We start from the raw sequence: 14,371 nt of genomic DNA on the forward strand, positions 1-14,371 counted from the left end.
CACAATTTATGCCTATGGATGATTCATCTCCACTAATGCACTTATGAAATGCCAACATGCAATGTTGCAAGAAGTAAGGTTCACTACTCATACTCAAACCTCTATTAGGCATTTCATCAAACAACTCAAGTGCATAATAAAACTCTACTATAACAATAATTATATGTCTTTCTCTAACCATCCAAAATGGGGAGAAACTCCTTCACACAGCCATAATTCCTACCAAAGAAAGACACTTCCAAAAAGGATTTCTCAATATCCTTTAATTCCATCTCAAACTACCTTCCCTACCCACATCTCACTTCTTATACTTGAAATGTATAAATAATCACAAAGCACTAATAATCTCCATTTAAGACTCAATAACATGGCATATAACATGTATATAACATACATACATAATTGCTATCAAAAACCCTAATCAAGAAAATTCTCAAATCTCAAATTGGGTTGGGATTTACTTACCTTGTTATGGAGAGATTTTACTAGCTCTTCCTTTCACTTGGTTTGCTTGACTTTCTACTCTTAAACAAATGAACAAAAACCCTCAATATTCAATATACCCAAAAACTCACAAAACTTCACAACCAAAGCAAGAATCCTTACCTTAGGATGCCTTAGATTGATTTTCTACCCCAAATCACTCCAAAAGCCCTTTAAAACTCCTTGAACAAAAGAAAGAGAAATTGAGAGGAAGCAAGAGAGGAGAGTGGCGATGGAGAAGAAGAATGAAGGGTTTGCAATGACTTAATTCCTTTTAATGAAATTTATACACAAGCATTCCCATTTTGCCCTTACTCTTCTTTGGGAATTCCATCTATATCCTTTGATTCATTACAAACACACCCCCATAACAACCTATTCTCCATGAAAATTCCTTACATTTTACTCCCCACTTTTCTTGCTAATTAGGGGCAGAATGGTCAAATTGCCCTTAGGGAAGAAAATATCTAAAACTTAACAAACATTTTGGTTGGCACGTCGCTGCGGCGAGGAAGCTTCTGTCGCCGCGGCGAAACTGTCCAGCAGCTTCCCGTGGCTTCAACACCTCTTCGCCGCAACGAAGATTCTTCTTCGCCCCGGCGAAGCACGAAGCACTGAACTTCTTCTATTTCAACCAATTTCAGGGCAAGTATTCAACACACCACTCAAACAAAGGTCAACCAAACAATAATACTAATAAACCAACTCAAATAAGAGCAAAAGAAGAAACGTTAGCTACGTACCTCAAGTGGGGCGTTACAGCATATCTATGTTATGTAAATTGTATTTCATATATGTTATAATATATATCCTTAGAATGGTAGAACTGTGACGAGGGAATCAAGTAGTGATAAGTCTTGATTGTGAGAGCCCTATGAGCACATTGGTGGCCATTCTAGAAATCATTCGTAGCCACACATTATCCTGAATTAAAGGCATCTATAATGTGGTAAGGCTATCATTGTGTTGTACTATCTTATCCAAAGATAGTAACAGATCTTGCATGTTAAAGTTGTTTGGGGACAACTTGGTGTGATACATGGGTGGTTGCAGTTGGGAAGTTCACTAAACAGACCCACCAGAGAATTCCACATAGATGGTAACCTGAAATGTCTATGGAATACATCCTCTAATGGATGGTGGTGCTTATGATCCTTAGACTTGAGATTACTAGAGCGCTATGTGTAAATATCGGTTCAATTTGACCGAACATAGTCCTATTTAGGGCTAATAGAATGGAAGTGATTGGCTACATTGAAAAGTACACTATGGTTATGGTGGATCGACACAGGATTCATCATTCTTGGGTACAGAATAATTTATCTCACTGAGTAACTTGGTAAATGAAAACAATCATAAAACTGTGACCATAGTGGAATTGAGTTGCTACTCAAATTCGGTAAGCGTTAGTTTGAATTATCGATTACAAATAGGTCAAGGTAGTATATTTGAAGTTGGCATTATTTTTATACTTTAAACCTTGACGAGATAATAGATGATGAAATGATTCGATTGCACGATAACCATGTTGTTGACTAACAGTTGACGTTGAATCCAAATCTATCAGGTCGCCATGATGCCTAGCTAGAGGTCAATCTTGGTCTGTGTGTAATGAGACAATACATTGAGTGTCAATTGTGATATTACCCACTGTCAACATGATAAAGAGCCTATGGGCCGCACACTTAAAAGACAAATGAAAAGAAGATTTGGAATAAGGGTAATTTTGTCATTTCAAGATGAGGGGTATTTTGGTAGTGCTTACAATGCAATTAAATTTGCTGGAAGGTTGTTGCCTTTGTCCAGTTTTAACATTGGATTTAATTTGTAAGATTACATATCTACTCAAATATATATATATAGGTGTATATATATTAAATAAATAAATTATCATTATTTAAATTAATATATTGGTGTATGTGCATTTTAAGTAGTGAATTGTTATTCTATGATTAAGGCAATAATAGTAAAATACCAAACTAACTTTTTATTGGGCACTAAGTAAAGTCTAATTAAATTAGTTATTAGTGGGGGTATTAATGTAATATCACAAGGAGCTCTAGGGTTAGGGTTTGCCGATAAAAAGGGGCCTTAACCCTATTTGCTCATCAACTCAATCTTGCCTCCCAAGCTAAAAGGTTGTAGAGAGAATTTTTTTAAGGAAAAATCTCATCCTTTTTTCTTCTTTAAACCTCCACTCTCAAACTAGCAAATTGATCGTGTGGGGATTCTTGTCTTTGTGTAGATTTCCATTCGTGCACTTCTGCCCTTAAAGTGATAGCATTTTTCTACATCACCCTAAGGAGCCTCTAATTGAAGGTATGATTATAGCATTTGTTTAATCTTATATATATGTTTGTTTTAAATGGGTTATTAACATCAATCTATGATCTGAGATTATGGGTTTCAAATAAAATTTTTGTTTACTATTCCGCCCTTTATTTGATTGAAACCCTACAATTGCAGGTAAAGTTTCCGGGCTCATGTATATTAGTTTGTTTATTAGATCCAAACTGCTTCTTTCTTGAAAACAGCTCCACTATAAAAACCCTTGACTAGTATCTTTGAATCTGATAAAGAAGCAACAATTGTCAATGAGACAATGGAAGTTAAGAACCTTATAGTTGAGGGAACTGCAGGTAATTCCTTTCCTTAATTGTTTTTATGTTCACTCCAATTTGTATCTCAACTAACATATCATTTTTTTTTAATATATGAGCCTGCAATGGCATTGGAACCAGGACTTGGCGACTAGCTCCCATTTCTTCTTCATTCCAAAGACCAAGATCCTACTACCTCAATACAACCTATTGCACCTCCTTTAACCATGGTAACTTTCTCCCCTTCCAATAAATGAATGAAAATTCCTTAGGCTCGGTTTCTTTTAACTTCTTTTATTGTAGGCGTAGATTCCTCCCCTCTCATACAATTCTTCTGAATCTCATCCTCTCACTACAACATCTTTGCCAACTTCTCCAGCAGATATTTCCAACACTTATTTGACCCCTTTAATATCTCCACAACCCTCTTTTCAAGCTTCTACCAGAAGCCTTGCTAGCTCTGTACCTTCAGCCAATCTAGAGAGTGAGGTAATTCATTTCTTCTCATATCTTGATCAAGAAATATGCTTTCACTTCTATATGCATTCGATCACTTTGAATTTAATTTTTTTTTTCCTCTTTACAAGGCACTACTCAAGTTTCATTCTCGGCTATAGATGATGCAAGGATCTTCATTGCAAAACATGAGAGTATGCTTGACGACTCTCTTGAGGTTCTACCAGGGTGTTCACAGCAGCCAACGCTAAGTAGTCATGAGATAAACGATGCGAAGGAGTTTATCTGTCGTTGCTGTCTCATGGATTTGAGCATCTCATTTGTTAAAATCAAAGGGATAGGTTTCTGTCGATGCAGTGATGCCTTGCTGGAAATGCATCAAATACTCAAGTCTGCAGGATTGTGTTTCTGGAAAATGCAGAAGGTTTCATACAGCAATGACTTATCGTGCATGGGAGAGTTTTTGTGTAATTGGTTATCTTGTTGTTTAAAGGGTATTTAAGTAAAGTTCATTAGGAGTAATTTTACTGTAATGTTGTGTTGAAATTTGAATTTGAAAGTTGTAACTTCTACCGTAGTTGGTATAATTAGCAGAGAGTGGATATGAGTTATATATGGTCTTTTTTAATAAAAAAGATATAACCTTTTTGCAAACATTTGGGGTGCTCTGTTTTTTATCTCTCTCTCTCTCTCTTAATGTTCTCCAGCTGAAACCAACAAATGGTATCAGAGCCACCACAAAAAACCAGAAACTTAACATTGTAAACCTTTGATCACACCTCCAAAATACTCTTCGTCTCAAAACGATAGACCTACAGTTGTTCTTCCTTCTTCTTGCGACAGACACGAAAAACAGGGGCATGGTAACGCAATCTGCCTTGATGGCTCCACCGGTATTCAATGGAGAACATTACCACATCTGGGCAGTAAAGATGAAAGCCTTTATTCGTGGACAGGGATTGTGGCAGTATGTGGAAGAAAACCGGCAGCCACCTCCTCTTAGACAGAATCCCACGTTGAACCAAATGAGGCTGCATGAGGAAGAAACAGCCAAAGCTCCGAGAGCTCTCTCTTACATACATGCTGTTGTGACTAATATTGTTTTTACAAGAATCATGGCATACGAAAACCCCAAAGAAGCATGGGATAAATTGAGAAAGGAGTACATAGGGAGCACTACAATGGGGAATATGCAGGTTCTTAATCTAAGGAGGGAATTTGAGATGCAAAGAATGCAGTAAACTGAAAAAGTAAAGGATTATGTTGATAGACTAATGACTGTTGTCAACAAAATCAGGCTTATGGGAGTGGAGTTGACAGATTGTAAGGTTGTGGAAAAGGTTTTAGTGAGTCTTTCGGAGAGATTTTAGTCTAAAATCTCTTCTTTAGAGGACTCTAAAAACATGACTCAAATCACATTGACTGAGCTTGTCCATGCTCTCCAAGCTCAAGAGCAAAGAAGGCTCTTGAGGCAAGAAGATACTAGTGAGGGTGCATTGGTTGCAAGCTTCAAAGGCAAACCTGCACAAGCACAAACAAGAAAGTATGCTAGAGATAGAAAAGGGAAAGAAAGGAGTAATAACCAATGGGAGAGACTTGGTGGAGCGAAAGAATTTCCAGCCTGCACTCACTGTAAAAAGAAGGGGCATCCAAAGAGAAGATGCTAGTTCAGGCTTGGTATACAGCGCAGGAGTTGTAAGCAATTCGGCATATTGAAAAAGTGTGTAAGAACAAAGTAAACTAGCCAATACAACAAGCAAAAGTTGGGGAGGATCAACAACAATGTCAAGAGACAGAATAGCTCTTTGTGGCCACCTATTACACTGTACAAACTAGCAATGATGCTTGGTTAATTGATAGTGGCTGCACCAATCACATGGCTATAGACCTGCAAAATTTTGTTAGCTTGGATAGATCATATAGCTCCAGAGTCAAGATTGGGAATGGTGAATTCATGGAGGTCAAAGGCATAGGAGATGTTACTGTACGAACTTGGTAAGGTACAAAAATAATCTCTCATGTGTTGTATGTTCCTAGAATTAGCCAAAATCTATTGACTGTGGGGAAATGTTAGAGAGTGGTTATTCCTTACATTTTGAAAACCAAGCATGTACCATACTGGATCCTAAAGGGGCTGAATTGATGAGGGTAAAGATGCTAGGGAAAAGCTTCCCTGTTGAGTGGAAAACCACCAATGATTCTGCCCTGTTAACTAGACAGGAGGAGTCATAAATTTGGCACAAATGGCTTGGACATTACCACTATAATGGCCTCAAGGAGTTGAAGAATGCAAACATGGTTAGTGACCTGCCAGAAATTGAGGAGAAAAGCACATTGTGCAGTGCATGCCAAATTAGAAAATTGAGCAAGCCTACGTTTCCTATGGATCAGACTTGGAGAGCAACAATGAAGCTTCAACTGATTCATTCAGATGTTTGTGGTCCCATGCAAACAAAATCCTTGAGTGAAAGCAGGTATTTCATACTCTTTATAGATGATTATACACGGATGACATGGGTGTATTTTTTATAGCAGAAAAGTGAGGTTCCTGTAGTGTTTAGAAAATTCAAACTGTTAGTAGAAAATGAAGCTGGGACAAAGATCAAATCATTGAGAAGTGACAATGGAACAGAGTACACTTCAAGAGAATTCAGTTCTCTCTGTTTAGAAGCTGGTATTAGGCATCAATTCACTACTCCATACACTCCATAGCAAAATGGAGTAAGTGAAAGAAGAAATAGGACCATCATGGAGATGACTAGATGCATGTTGGCAGAAAAACATCTCTCTAAGAAATTCTGGGCTGAAGCAGTAAATACGGGAGTTTATCTCCTGAATAGGCTGCAACCAAACCAGTCAAGGGGCAAACACCAACTGAGGCATGAACAGGAACGAAACCTGCAATTGGATATTTAAGAGTGTTTGGAAGTGTGTGCTATGTGATGGTTCCAACAGTGAAGAGGACCAAGCTGGATAACAAAGCTAAAGTTGGTATTTTCATTGGTTATAGCAACCAATCAAAAGGATTCAGAGTGTACATTCCAGAGACAAAAAGAGTTGTGATAACTAGGGATGTGAGAATTGATGAGACTGCGGTTTGGTGTTGGGAGAGCAAGCAGATTGTTGTTGACTGTAACACACAACAACCAACTGGAGCTGCTCTAGATGAACTTGAAACTGAAGAAAATGAAGCACCAGTAGATGAAGAACCAGCAGTTCGTGGAACCAGGACCTTGGCTGATGTTTATGGAAGGTGCAATGTGGCTGTGTTAGAACCTAAAACGTATGCTAAAGCTGCAGGATCAGATGCTTGAAAGAATGCTATACAAGAGAAGATTTCCATGATTGAGAAGAACAACACATAGAGGTTAGTTGAAAGACCTGAAAACAGAAGAATAATTCAGGTAAAATGGATTTACAAATTAAAGCTCAATCCGGATGGTACAATCCACAAACACAAGGCTAAGCTCATGGCAAAAGGATTTGCATAGTAGCAAGGGGTGGATTACAGTAATACATTTGCTCCGGTAGCAAGACATGATACCATAAGGATGATCATAGCCATGGCAGCCCAATTTAGTTGGAAAATTTTCCAACTTGATGTCAAATATGCCTTCCTAAATGGCTATCTGGAAGAGAAGATTTTTGTGGACCAACCGAAGGCTACCAAGTGAAGGGTGAAGAAAGCAAGATGTACATGCTAGAGAAGGCATTGTATGGTCTAAAACAGCCACCTAGGGCCTGGTACAGCCGCATAAACGATTACATTAATAGCCTAGGCTATGTAAGAAGTCCAAACGAACATACCCTTTATGTTAAAGAAGCTGAAGGTGATTTAATTGTTGTGTCATTGTATGTGGATGACCTGCTGATGACAGGGAGCAATCCGAACCAGTTGAAGATGTTCAAGCAATCCATGCAATCTGAATTTGAGATGATAGATTTGGGGGAGATGTCATATTTTCTTAGTATGCAGATTTTTTAGTCCAAAAGTGGAATATTTGTGTATTAGGAAAAGTATGCAAATGAAATCCTCATAAAGTTTGGAATGGAGAATTGCAAACCTGCAGATACACCCATAGTCTCTAACCTGAAGCTGAGCAAAAATGATGGTGAGAAAAGAGTGGATGAGAGCATATTTAGAGCTCTGGTAGGATGCTTGCCGTACTTGACAGCCACACGTCCAGACCTGATGTTTGCAGTGAGTTATCTCTCTAGATTTATGAGTTGTCCAAGTGAATCTCGCTATAGGGTAGCAAAGAGGGTATTAAGGTATGTGAAAAGAACTTCAAACCTAGCATTTGGTTTAAGAGAGCAGAAAAATTGGTTCTGCAGGGATACACAGACAGTGACTGGGGAGGTTCCTTAGATGACATGAAAAGTACCTCTAGGTATGTGTTTTACATCAATGAAGGTGCCATTGGTTGGTTGTCGAAGAAGCAAGACTCGGTGGCTCAGTCCACTGCTGCGGTAGAAATGTACTGCAGAGGCAGAGTACATTTCTACCGCAGCAGTAGTTAACCAAGCTACTTGGTTCAGAAAAATCCTATCTAATTTGAAGCAAGAACAAGTTAGGCCAACACCAATATTGTGTGATAATCAATCAGCAATGGCAATGGCAAAGAATCCAGTTCTTCACGACAGGACCAAACATATTAAGATTAAATTTCATGCAGTTAGGGAGGCTGGAAATGATGGGGAAGTGACTTTGATGCACTGTCAGGGTCTAGATCAGATTGCAGATATCATGACTAAGAGTTTGCCTAAAGCCAAGTTTCAGGAACTTAGACTCAAACTTGGTGTTTCCAGCAAATGCATCAAGGGGGAGTGTTGATGCAGTGATGCCTTGTTGGAAATGCATCAAAAACTCAAGTCTGCAGGATTGTGTTTCTAGAAAATGCAGAAGGCTTCATGCAGCAATGACTTATTGTGCATGGGAGAGATTTTGTGTAATTGGTTATCTTGTTGTTTAAAGGGTATTTAAGTAANTTTAAACTAATAGGGGGGTAATTGATTTTTTACAGGGTACCCTGCAAAGGAACCGGAACTTGCATTTTAGGTTCCGGTTCCTTGAATTGAAGAACCTGCACTGTGCGGTTCTAGTTCTGGTTCCGGTTCTCCCAGAAAATGCAGGGTACCCGGAACCGCTCACCCTTGCCAAACCCCCAAAAAAAAAAAAATTCATGATATTACATTATTACCACAGATGTCAATATTAAAAAAGACATTGTCGATATCAAATGCTTCGTGGATTTTAATCTATCTACCCCTGGGAATGTGTCAACACGAGGCTTAGGCCAACAAGTATTGAGTTGTTTCTTACCTAAGCTAGAATGAGAGAAGTTCTAGTTAACCAAACTGCAATACCAGCCAACCCATTTAATCCGAGTGATCAAATGCATCATCTTTTTTTGATAAATTTTATAGATTTAAATAATCGAATTTTGGAATCAATTTATAATGATTTTAAAAAGAATTTTATCTATTTGTTTTCTTACATCTCACAAGAATTGGAAAACTAAAATGTTTCACCAGTAGAATAATTTACATAACATTTCCAAATAGTTTTCTTACATCCACTACAGTATGCACCAATAATTATATTTCACTCTAATTAATTTGTTGTTGTACACAAAATTTGATGACAATAATAAATTACAAGAACCAATCAATTACATAAACTTTTTCTCGCAAGTATAATCAAACAATGATTGTAAAAGACTAGGGATGAGCAGGTCCAAGTACCCCACCAAATTCAAAGGAACTAGAACTAGTTGGTTCCAATTTCTCAAAACCTGGAACCGGAACCAGAAACATAGGTTCCGATTCCGGTTTCAGGTACCCAAGATAATTTTAATTACCCCCTACTAAATAAAAAATGACATATAAACCCTCTTAACATTAAATACACCCCCCAACAGTTTTCAAACATTAGAAATACACCCTACAGCACAGCAACAGTCTATTTACAGAAATTATAACTGTTCTAAGTACTATTCCCAAAATTAAAATTACATAACATATTAAGTTTCATCCTCTAAATTTGCAACGGATATTCCTTGAATTTCTTCGTCAATTTCATTCACTTCTACCAAAAAAAAAAAAAAAAGAAGGGGTCTATTAGTATGTTAAAAACATTGAACAAAATTAAATTAACTACATAAAACTATAAGAGTTTGACATTAGTTGGATGATATGTTAATGTTAGGTAATTGATAATAATAAGAGAACAAAGCTAATGATATCTAAATAAAATTCTATTCCAGCCAATTCTAGCAAAATATAATGCTACAAAAAACATAAGGAAAGTACCCCTAAAATAAGTAAAACCATAATGGTAATAATTAGCTGGTTTAGAGCGAAAAGAAGAAATGAAAGCACATGTTTGCCTGTATATCATTTATATGATAATCATAGTTTAATTTATGAACATTTTAATAAATTTCATTCACATATATAGGACAGAAACCACACGTCTTGCAATCTTACAAGACCAATTTAATTAATTTACTTTATAACTTTACTCTTTTCAAAAGCAAATATATATGGTTTATAACACATCTTGCTATCATAAATTAAAACAAGAAAGTCAATGTTTTCTCTAATTGATGACATTGTTCCTGCAAACATTTAAGCAATCAACATACAATGAAACATAAAAAACAAGTGATTAAATTGAAACTGTGCCAGCACAGCACTTTTTTCACACACAAAACCAAACTCTAAGAAACAAATATGAATATGTTACATAAAGTCTATCTATAATTGCCTTGAATCGAAATCATTTATGACAAGGATTTATGATAAGTTCAAAAGTTCAGCTAATTTTGGCACAAGAAGTAAAAGATTAACACCACTATGCAGACAGGCCAACAATCAATTCACATTGCCAAGCCCCCTTCTATTATTCTATAATGTAGTCAGTGATCTTAACATGTAATTGATTTTTAATCATCCATTTGTTCAAACCCATTAAACAATCTAATCTGGTAATATATACAGATGAAACTTAGGATTAAACTGCATGAACAACGCCTTCACATAAAAGTATAAAACAACACAAAGAGCTCATAGTATCATGGGCTGGCTACAATGGTATGACATTATAAACTAAAAGTATGATATTACAAAAATTCTCTTCCAATAACATTACTTTTATGCATAAAAAAGAGAACTTTAAATACTAGATCTAGCAACAAACATGCATATTCAATCTCCATAAAGAACAAGAGCAAACAGTAAATGGGTCAAAAAAAAAAAAAGATCAGAAATTGAAATATACAATAATGATTCAGAAAGAATAAAGAAGAAAGAAAAGTCACCTGTGACTTAGTGAGAGTTTCTGATTAAGTCCTTCAGTAAACTCAAAGCGCAAGCCCTCAAACAGCTCCAGCTTCAAAAACACTGAAAATCAACTAGTTTTAGTATTTTTTTTCTAACCACAATATGAACATTCTACAATCCAGAATGCTACTCTTAGTAGCAGATACAGCAAAACCCTATCCCTCTTCATCAGAAAAAAAAAAAAAAAATAAAAAAAAATAAAAAAGAACATGAAGAGTCTTCCTTTTCTAATGTTAGGATTCTACATTGAGAGGGAAAAGATGTGGGTATGTGATTTATAAGAGCTTGGGCATGCTCCCTTGACAAGCCGGTTTTCTAAGGAGAGTTCTACCCAAAACCACAAAAGGACCATTACCCAGCCCAATTCCTATCAAAGGCCCCTATCCAGCCCAATTCTTATCAATTTGGGAGTGGGTTCCTATCATCTAACCTACGCTAGAATGTAGAACCAAAAAATAAAGGGAAAAAACAAACATATAAACAAATCCAATTTTGAAAATTACAAAAAGAACATGACTTTCTTCATCATTAAGCACCCTAAATCAAAAAGATTTGGAACCGTGAATATACCTAATCGGAGATGGCAACACTGGAGATTCGAACGTGAGAAGGTGAGAGAATAGCATTCGACGATTCAAATTAACAACACCAGAGATTCGACGATTCGAACTAAGAGAGAGCCAAAGGTAGATTGGACGAAGACGAACGACCGAAATTTTTATTTCCCCAAATCATAATTGAATTTTCTTATATGACGTGTAAAATTACAACCCCCCCCCCCCCAATCTTTAATGTTATCTCACTTCAGTCCTGGTTCCCGATTCCTGCAGTGCTCGAACCAGAACTGGAACCGCATAGTGGCAGTTCCAGCAAATTTGGAACCGGAACCGACACCCGAGTAACGGTTAGTTCCCGTTCTACCCTAAAATTTTGCCTACCCCTATAAAAGACCTTTAAGCGCTTTGTCATCTAGTACCTTTAGAAGGCAAGCAACTTCACAGAACCTGACATGATGTCTATACAGAGATTCTTCATTCACTCCCGGTTTCATCTAATTTTTAGAAGGTCTCGCCCTTCTTAGAGCCCATTGCATTGCCCATTTGGCCATCGAACGCATGTAACATAGTACCCTTAAACCATCATCTGTAGTCCAAGCTTTAGGAGTTTGGCAAGAGTAACTACGAAGAAAACAACAATATATCAATGAATCAGGAACAAATAGTTCTGGAGAATATAATTATCAGTGTAAATTATGCAGAATGGATAGTTTCCTGTTGGAATCGGAAGAATATATCCTAAAGGCAGTAACCTCAAGAGCAAAAAAACTATCTATCAGACATTATTGCTACTGGAGTTTTGTCCAACAATTCTCACCACCAAGAATCTACAAGTAAAATGGTTAATCAGCACATCCAACAATTTGTGTCTCTAATAAATTCTAAACAACTGAGAAAACCAATAAAGCAATGAAATCTATAAACATTTCAAACTGATTTAGATCTAAAAAACAGACTTATAGCATAGTTTTAATGGCAAATGGCTAGTACTAGACCTTGTCCTTCAAGGTTTAAAAAGGTAACACCGTTATATAAGATAAAGGGGATCTTACCCAAGTCCATTTTTAGAACATGCTGCTTCATAGATTCCACTAACAGCTTGAAATCCCATATCAACCAAATCTTCATGGATCATCATTACAATAACTGCCTGAGTGACAGCAGAATATATTTCTTGTGACAGCAATGTTGTCATGTCAACTGCATTCTTCGTACGGTAACAAAGATAGAGCCTTTCCACAGCTGGCTGAAGCTCTTGCAGTTTCATATTTCAATGTTGTCAAATAATGCTCTCCTGACAAGGATACTACTCTGAAAAAGTGAACCACTCAATAAATATTTATCATGAAACTTCAAATTGGCTTTTGGATAGGAAATGAAGGAAGCAGGTTCAAACATTCACGATATTTTTTGTCCTTCATTAGTAACTGCATGACTAAGGACATTGTACATTCATTTAGCCTAACATTTGTCGCTGCCATCTTATGAAGGAGTTCAACAACTCTTGGCACCTCATTATTCTTGAGGAAAGCATATTGAATGTGAATACATTAGGAGCATAAACTTTTTCCTCCATATTTGAGAACAACTCATTTGCCTTTTCTAGTTGTCCATTTTTACAAAGCGCATTGATCAAAATGGCATATGTTACAACTTTCGAAACTAGGTTTTCTTGACGAAAAATTTTCTGAAATAGCTCCCAAGCAGTTTCGAATCTCCCTGTTTTATACAATCTATCAATGAGGGAACTCAAACTTTCAAGGTCAACTGCAAACTTATCATCTACTAAAGTATTAAACATTTCCAATGCTTCCAAAACACATCCATTCTTGCAAAATCCATCAATGAAAATGTTATATGTCAATGAATTGGCTATAACACCTTTAATTTGCATCTCATTGACTAATGTTCGTGCATCTTTTACATTACCATTAAGGAAAAGTCCAGTTATCAAGGTGTTATATGTAATCACATCAGGCCTAATTCCTTCGGAAATCATGTTACGATAAAGATAAAGAGCCTTGTAAATATTTCTATTTTTGCAGCACCAATTGATTAAAGTAGTGTAGCAAACAACATTAGGTCTATACCCCTTTCTAGTTGTAGAATCAAACACCTCTCTTGCATCACCAATTCTATCTGCCAAGCAATAAACATTTATTAAAATGATGTAAGTATAAATGTCGGGATCCACACCTCTTTGAATCATCAATTCCAACAACCTATTTGCTTCGTTCAATTTCCCTTTTTGCAAAGTTCATCTATGACCACACTAAATGTCACCATAGAAGGCCGCACACCTTGATCCATCATCAATATAAATAAACTTTTACACTTCTCCCAATCACCCACACAACACAAACCATGAATTAGAGTGGTATAAGTGATCACATTAGGCCTACAACCAAAAGCAACCATTTTCTTAAACAACTCCCTTGACTCCAAAATCTTTTTTTCTCCACACAGACCTTTAATCAAACACGTAAAAGTCACAGCATCAGGGCTGAAACCCTTCTTCAAAATCCCCCCAAAAACCGCAAAACCATCCGAAATTTTGATATTACACATGCAATTCAATAAAATATTCATAGAGTCAAATAATATAATTAAAAAGTTTCAAGGTGTTGTCTCTTAAATTTTAGAATTTAGGTGAAGAATGATACATCATGGCATTAACGGGTTAGATTGTGAAACTAATTTTAAAATAATGTTATGTATAGACGTATATTTACCATTAGAGGTTTGCAAAATACAATTTCATTAAGGAGAGAAATCTTTTTGGTAAATTCTAAACAACCCTTATGTTTTGAAATTTTTTTAAAACACCTTCAGAATTTCGAAAATGGTTTTAGAGATTCAAAACAGAAACTTAATATATATTATATATTACAAAGTAATGTCGAAATTTAATTTAAAGATAATATTTTGAGT

The 14,371-nt window shown here is 36.3% G+C and overlaps 1 protein-coding gene and 1 long non-coding RNA gene across 2 annotated transcripts; both read right to left on the bottom strand.

The window, feature by feature from the left end:
• Positions 1 to 9,494: 9,494 nt before the first annotated feature.
• Positions 9,495 to 11,504, bottom strand: LOC116120496. Its single transcript, XR_004126561.1, has 3 exons — positions 11,454 to 11,504; positions 10,862 to 10,943; positions 9,495 to 9,627 (listed from the first exon to the last, which is right to left on the bottom strand). It is a non-coding gene; the product is annotated as an uncharacterized LOC116120496 (long non-coding RNA).
• Positions 11,505 to 12,636: 1,132 nt separating this feature from the next.
• On the bottom strand, positions 12,637 to 14,008 carry LOC116120497 (putative pentatricopeptide repeat-containing protein At3g16710, mitochondrial). The gene is made up of 4 exons (XM_031406440.1): positions 13,741 to 14,008; positions 13,370 to 13,579; positions 12,952 to 13,249; positions 12,637 to 12,751 (listed from the first exon to the last, which is right to left on the bottom strand). Exons 1-4 carry the CDS (start codon positions 14,006 to 14,008, stop codon positions 12,637 to 12,639), a joined length of 891 nt encoding a protein of 296 aa, XP_031262300.1.
• Positions 14,009 to 14,371: the final 363 nt, after the last annotated feature.

The sequence above is a fragment of the Pistacia vera genome, unplaced genomic scaffold (assembly GCF_008641045.1).
Source record: "Pistacia vera cultivar Batoury unplaced genomic scaffold, PisVer_v2 Contig939, whole genome shotgun sequence".
Lineage (NCBI taxonomy): Eukaryota > Viridiplantae > Streptophyta > Magnoliopsida > Sapindales > Anacardiaceae > Pistacia > Pistacia vera.

Excerpts from the sequence above, each read along its gene's own strand:
- LOC116120497 (XM_031406440.1), bottom strand. The coding sequence starts at position 14,008 with ATGTGTAATATCAAAATTTCGGATGGTTTTGCGGTTTTTGGGGGGATT. Across the intron at positions 13,250-13,369 it reads AACTGGACTTTTCCTTAATG|CATTGGAAATGTTTAATACT; the intron begins GTAATGTAAAAG and ends GTGTTTTGGAAG. Across the intron at positions 12,752-12,951 it reads CTTTCCTCAAGAATAATGAG|AGTAGTATCCTTGTCAGGAG; the intron begins GTGCCAAGAGTT and ends TCACTTTTTCAG.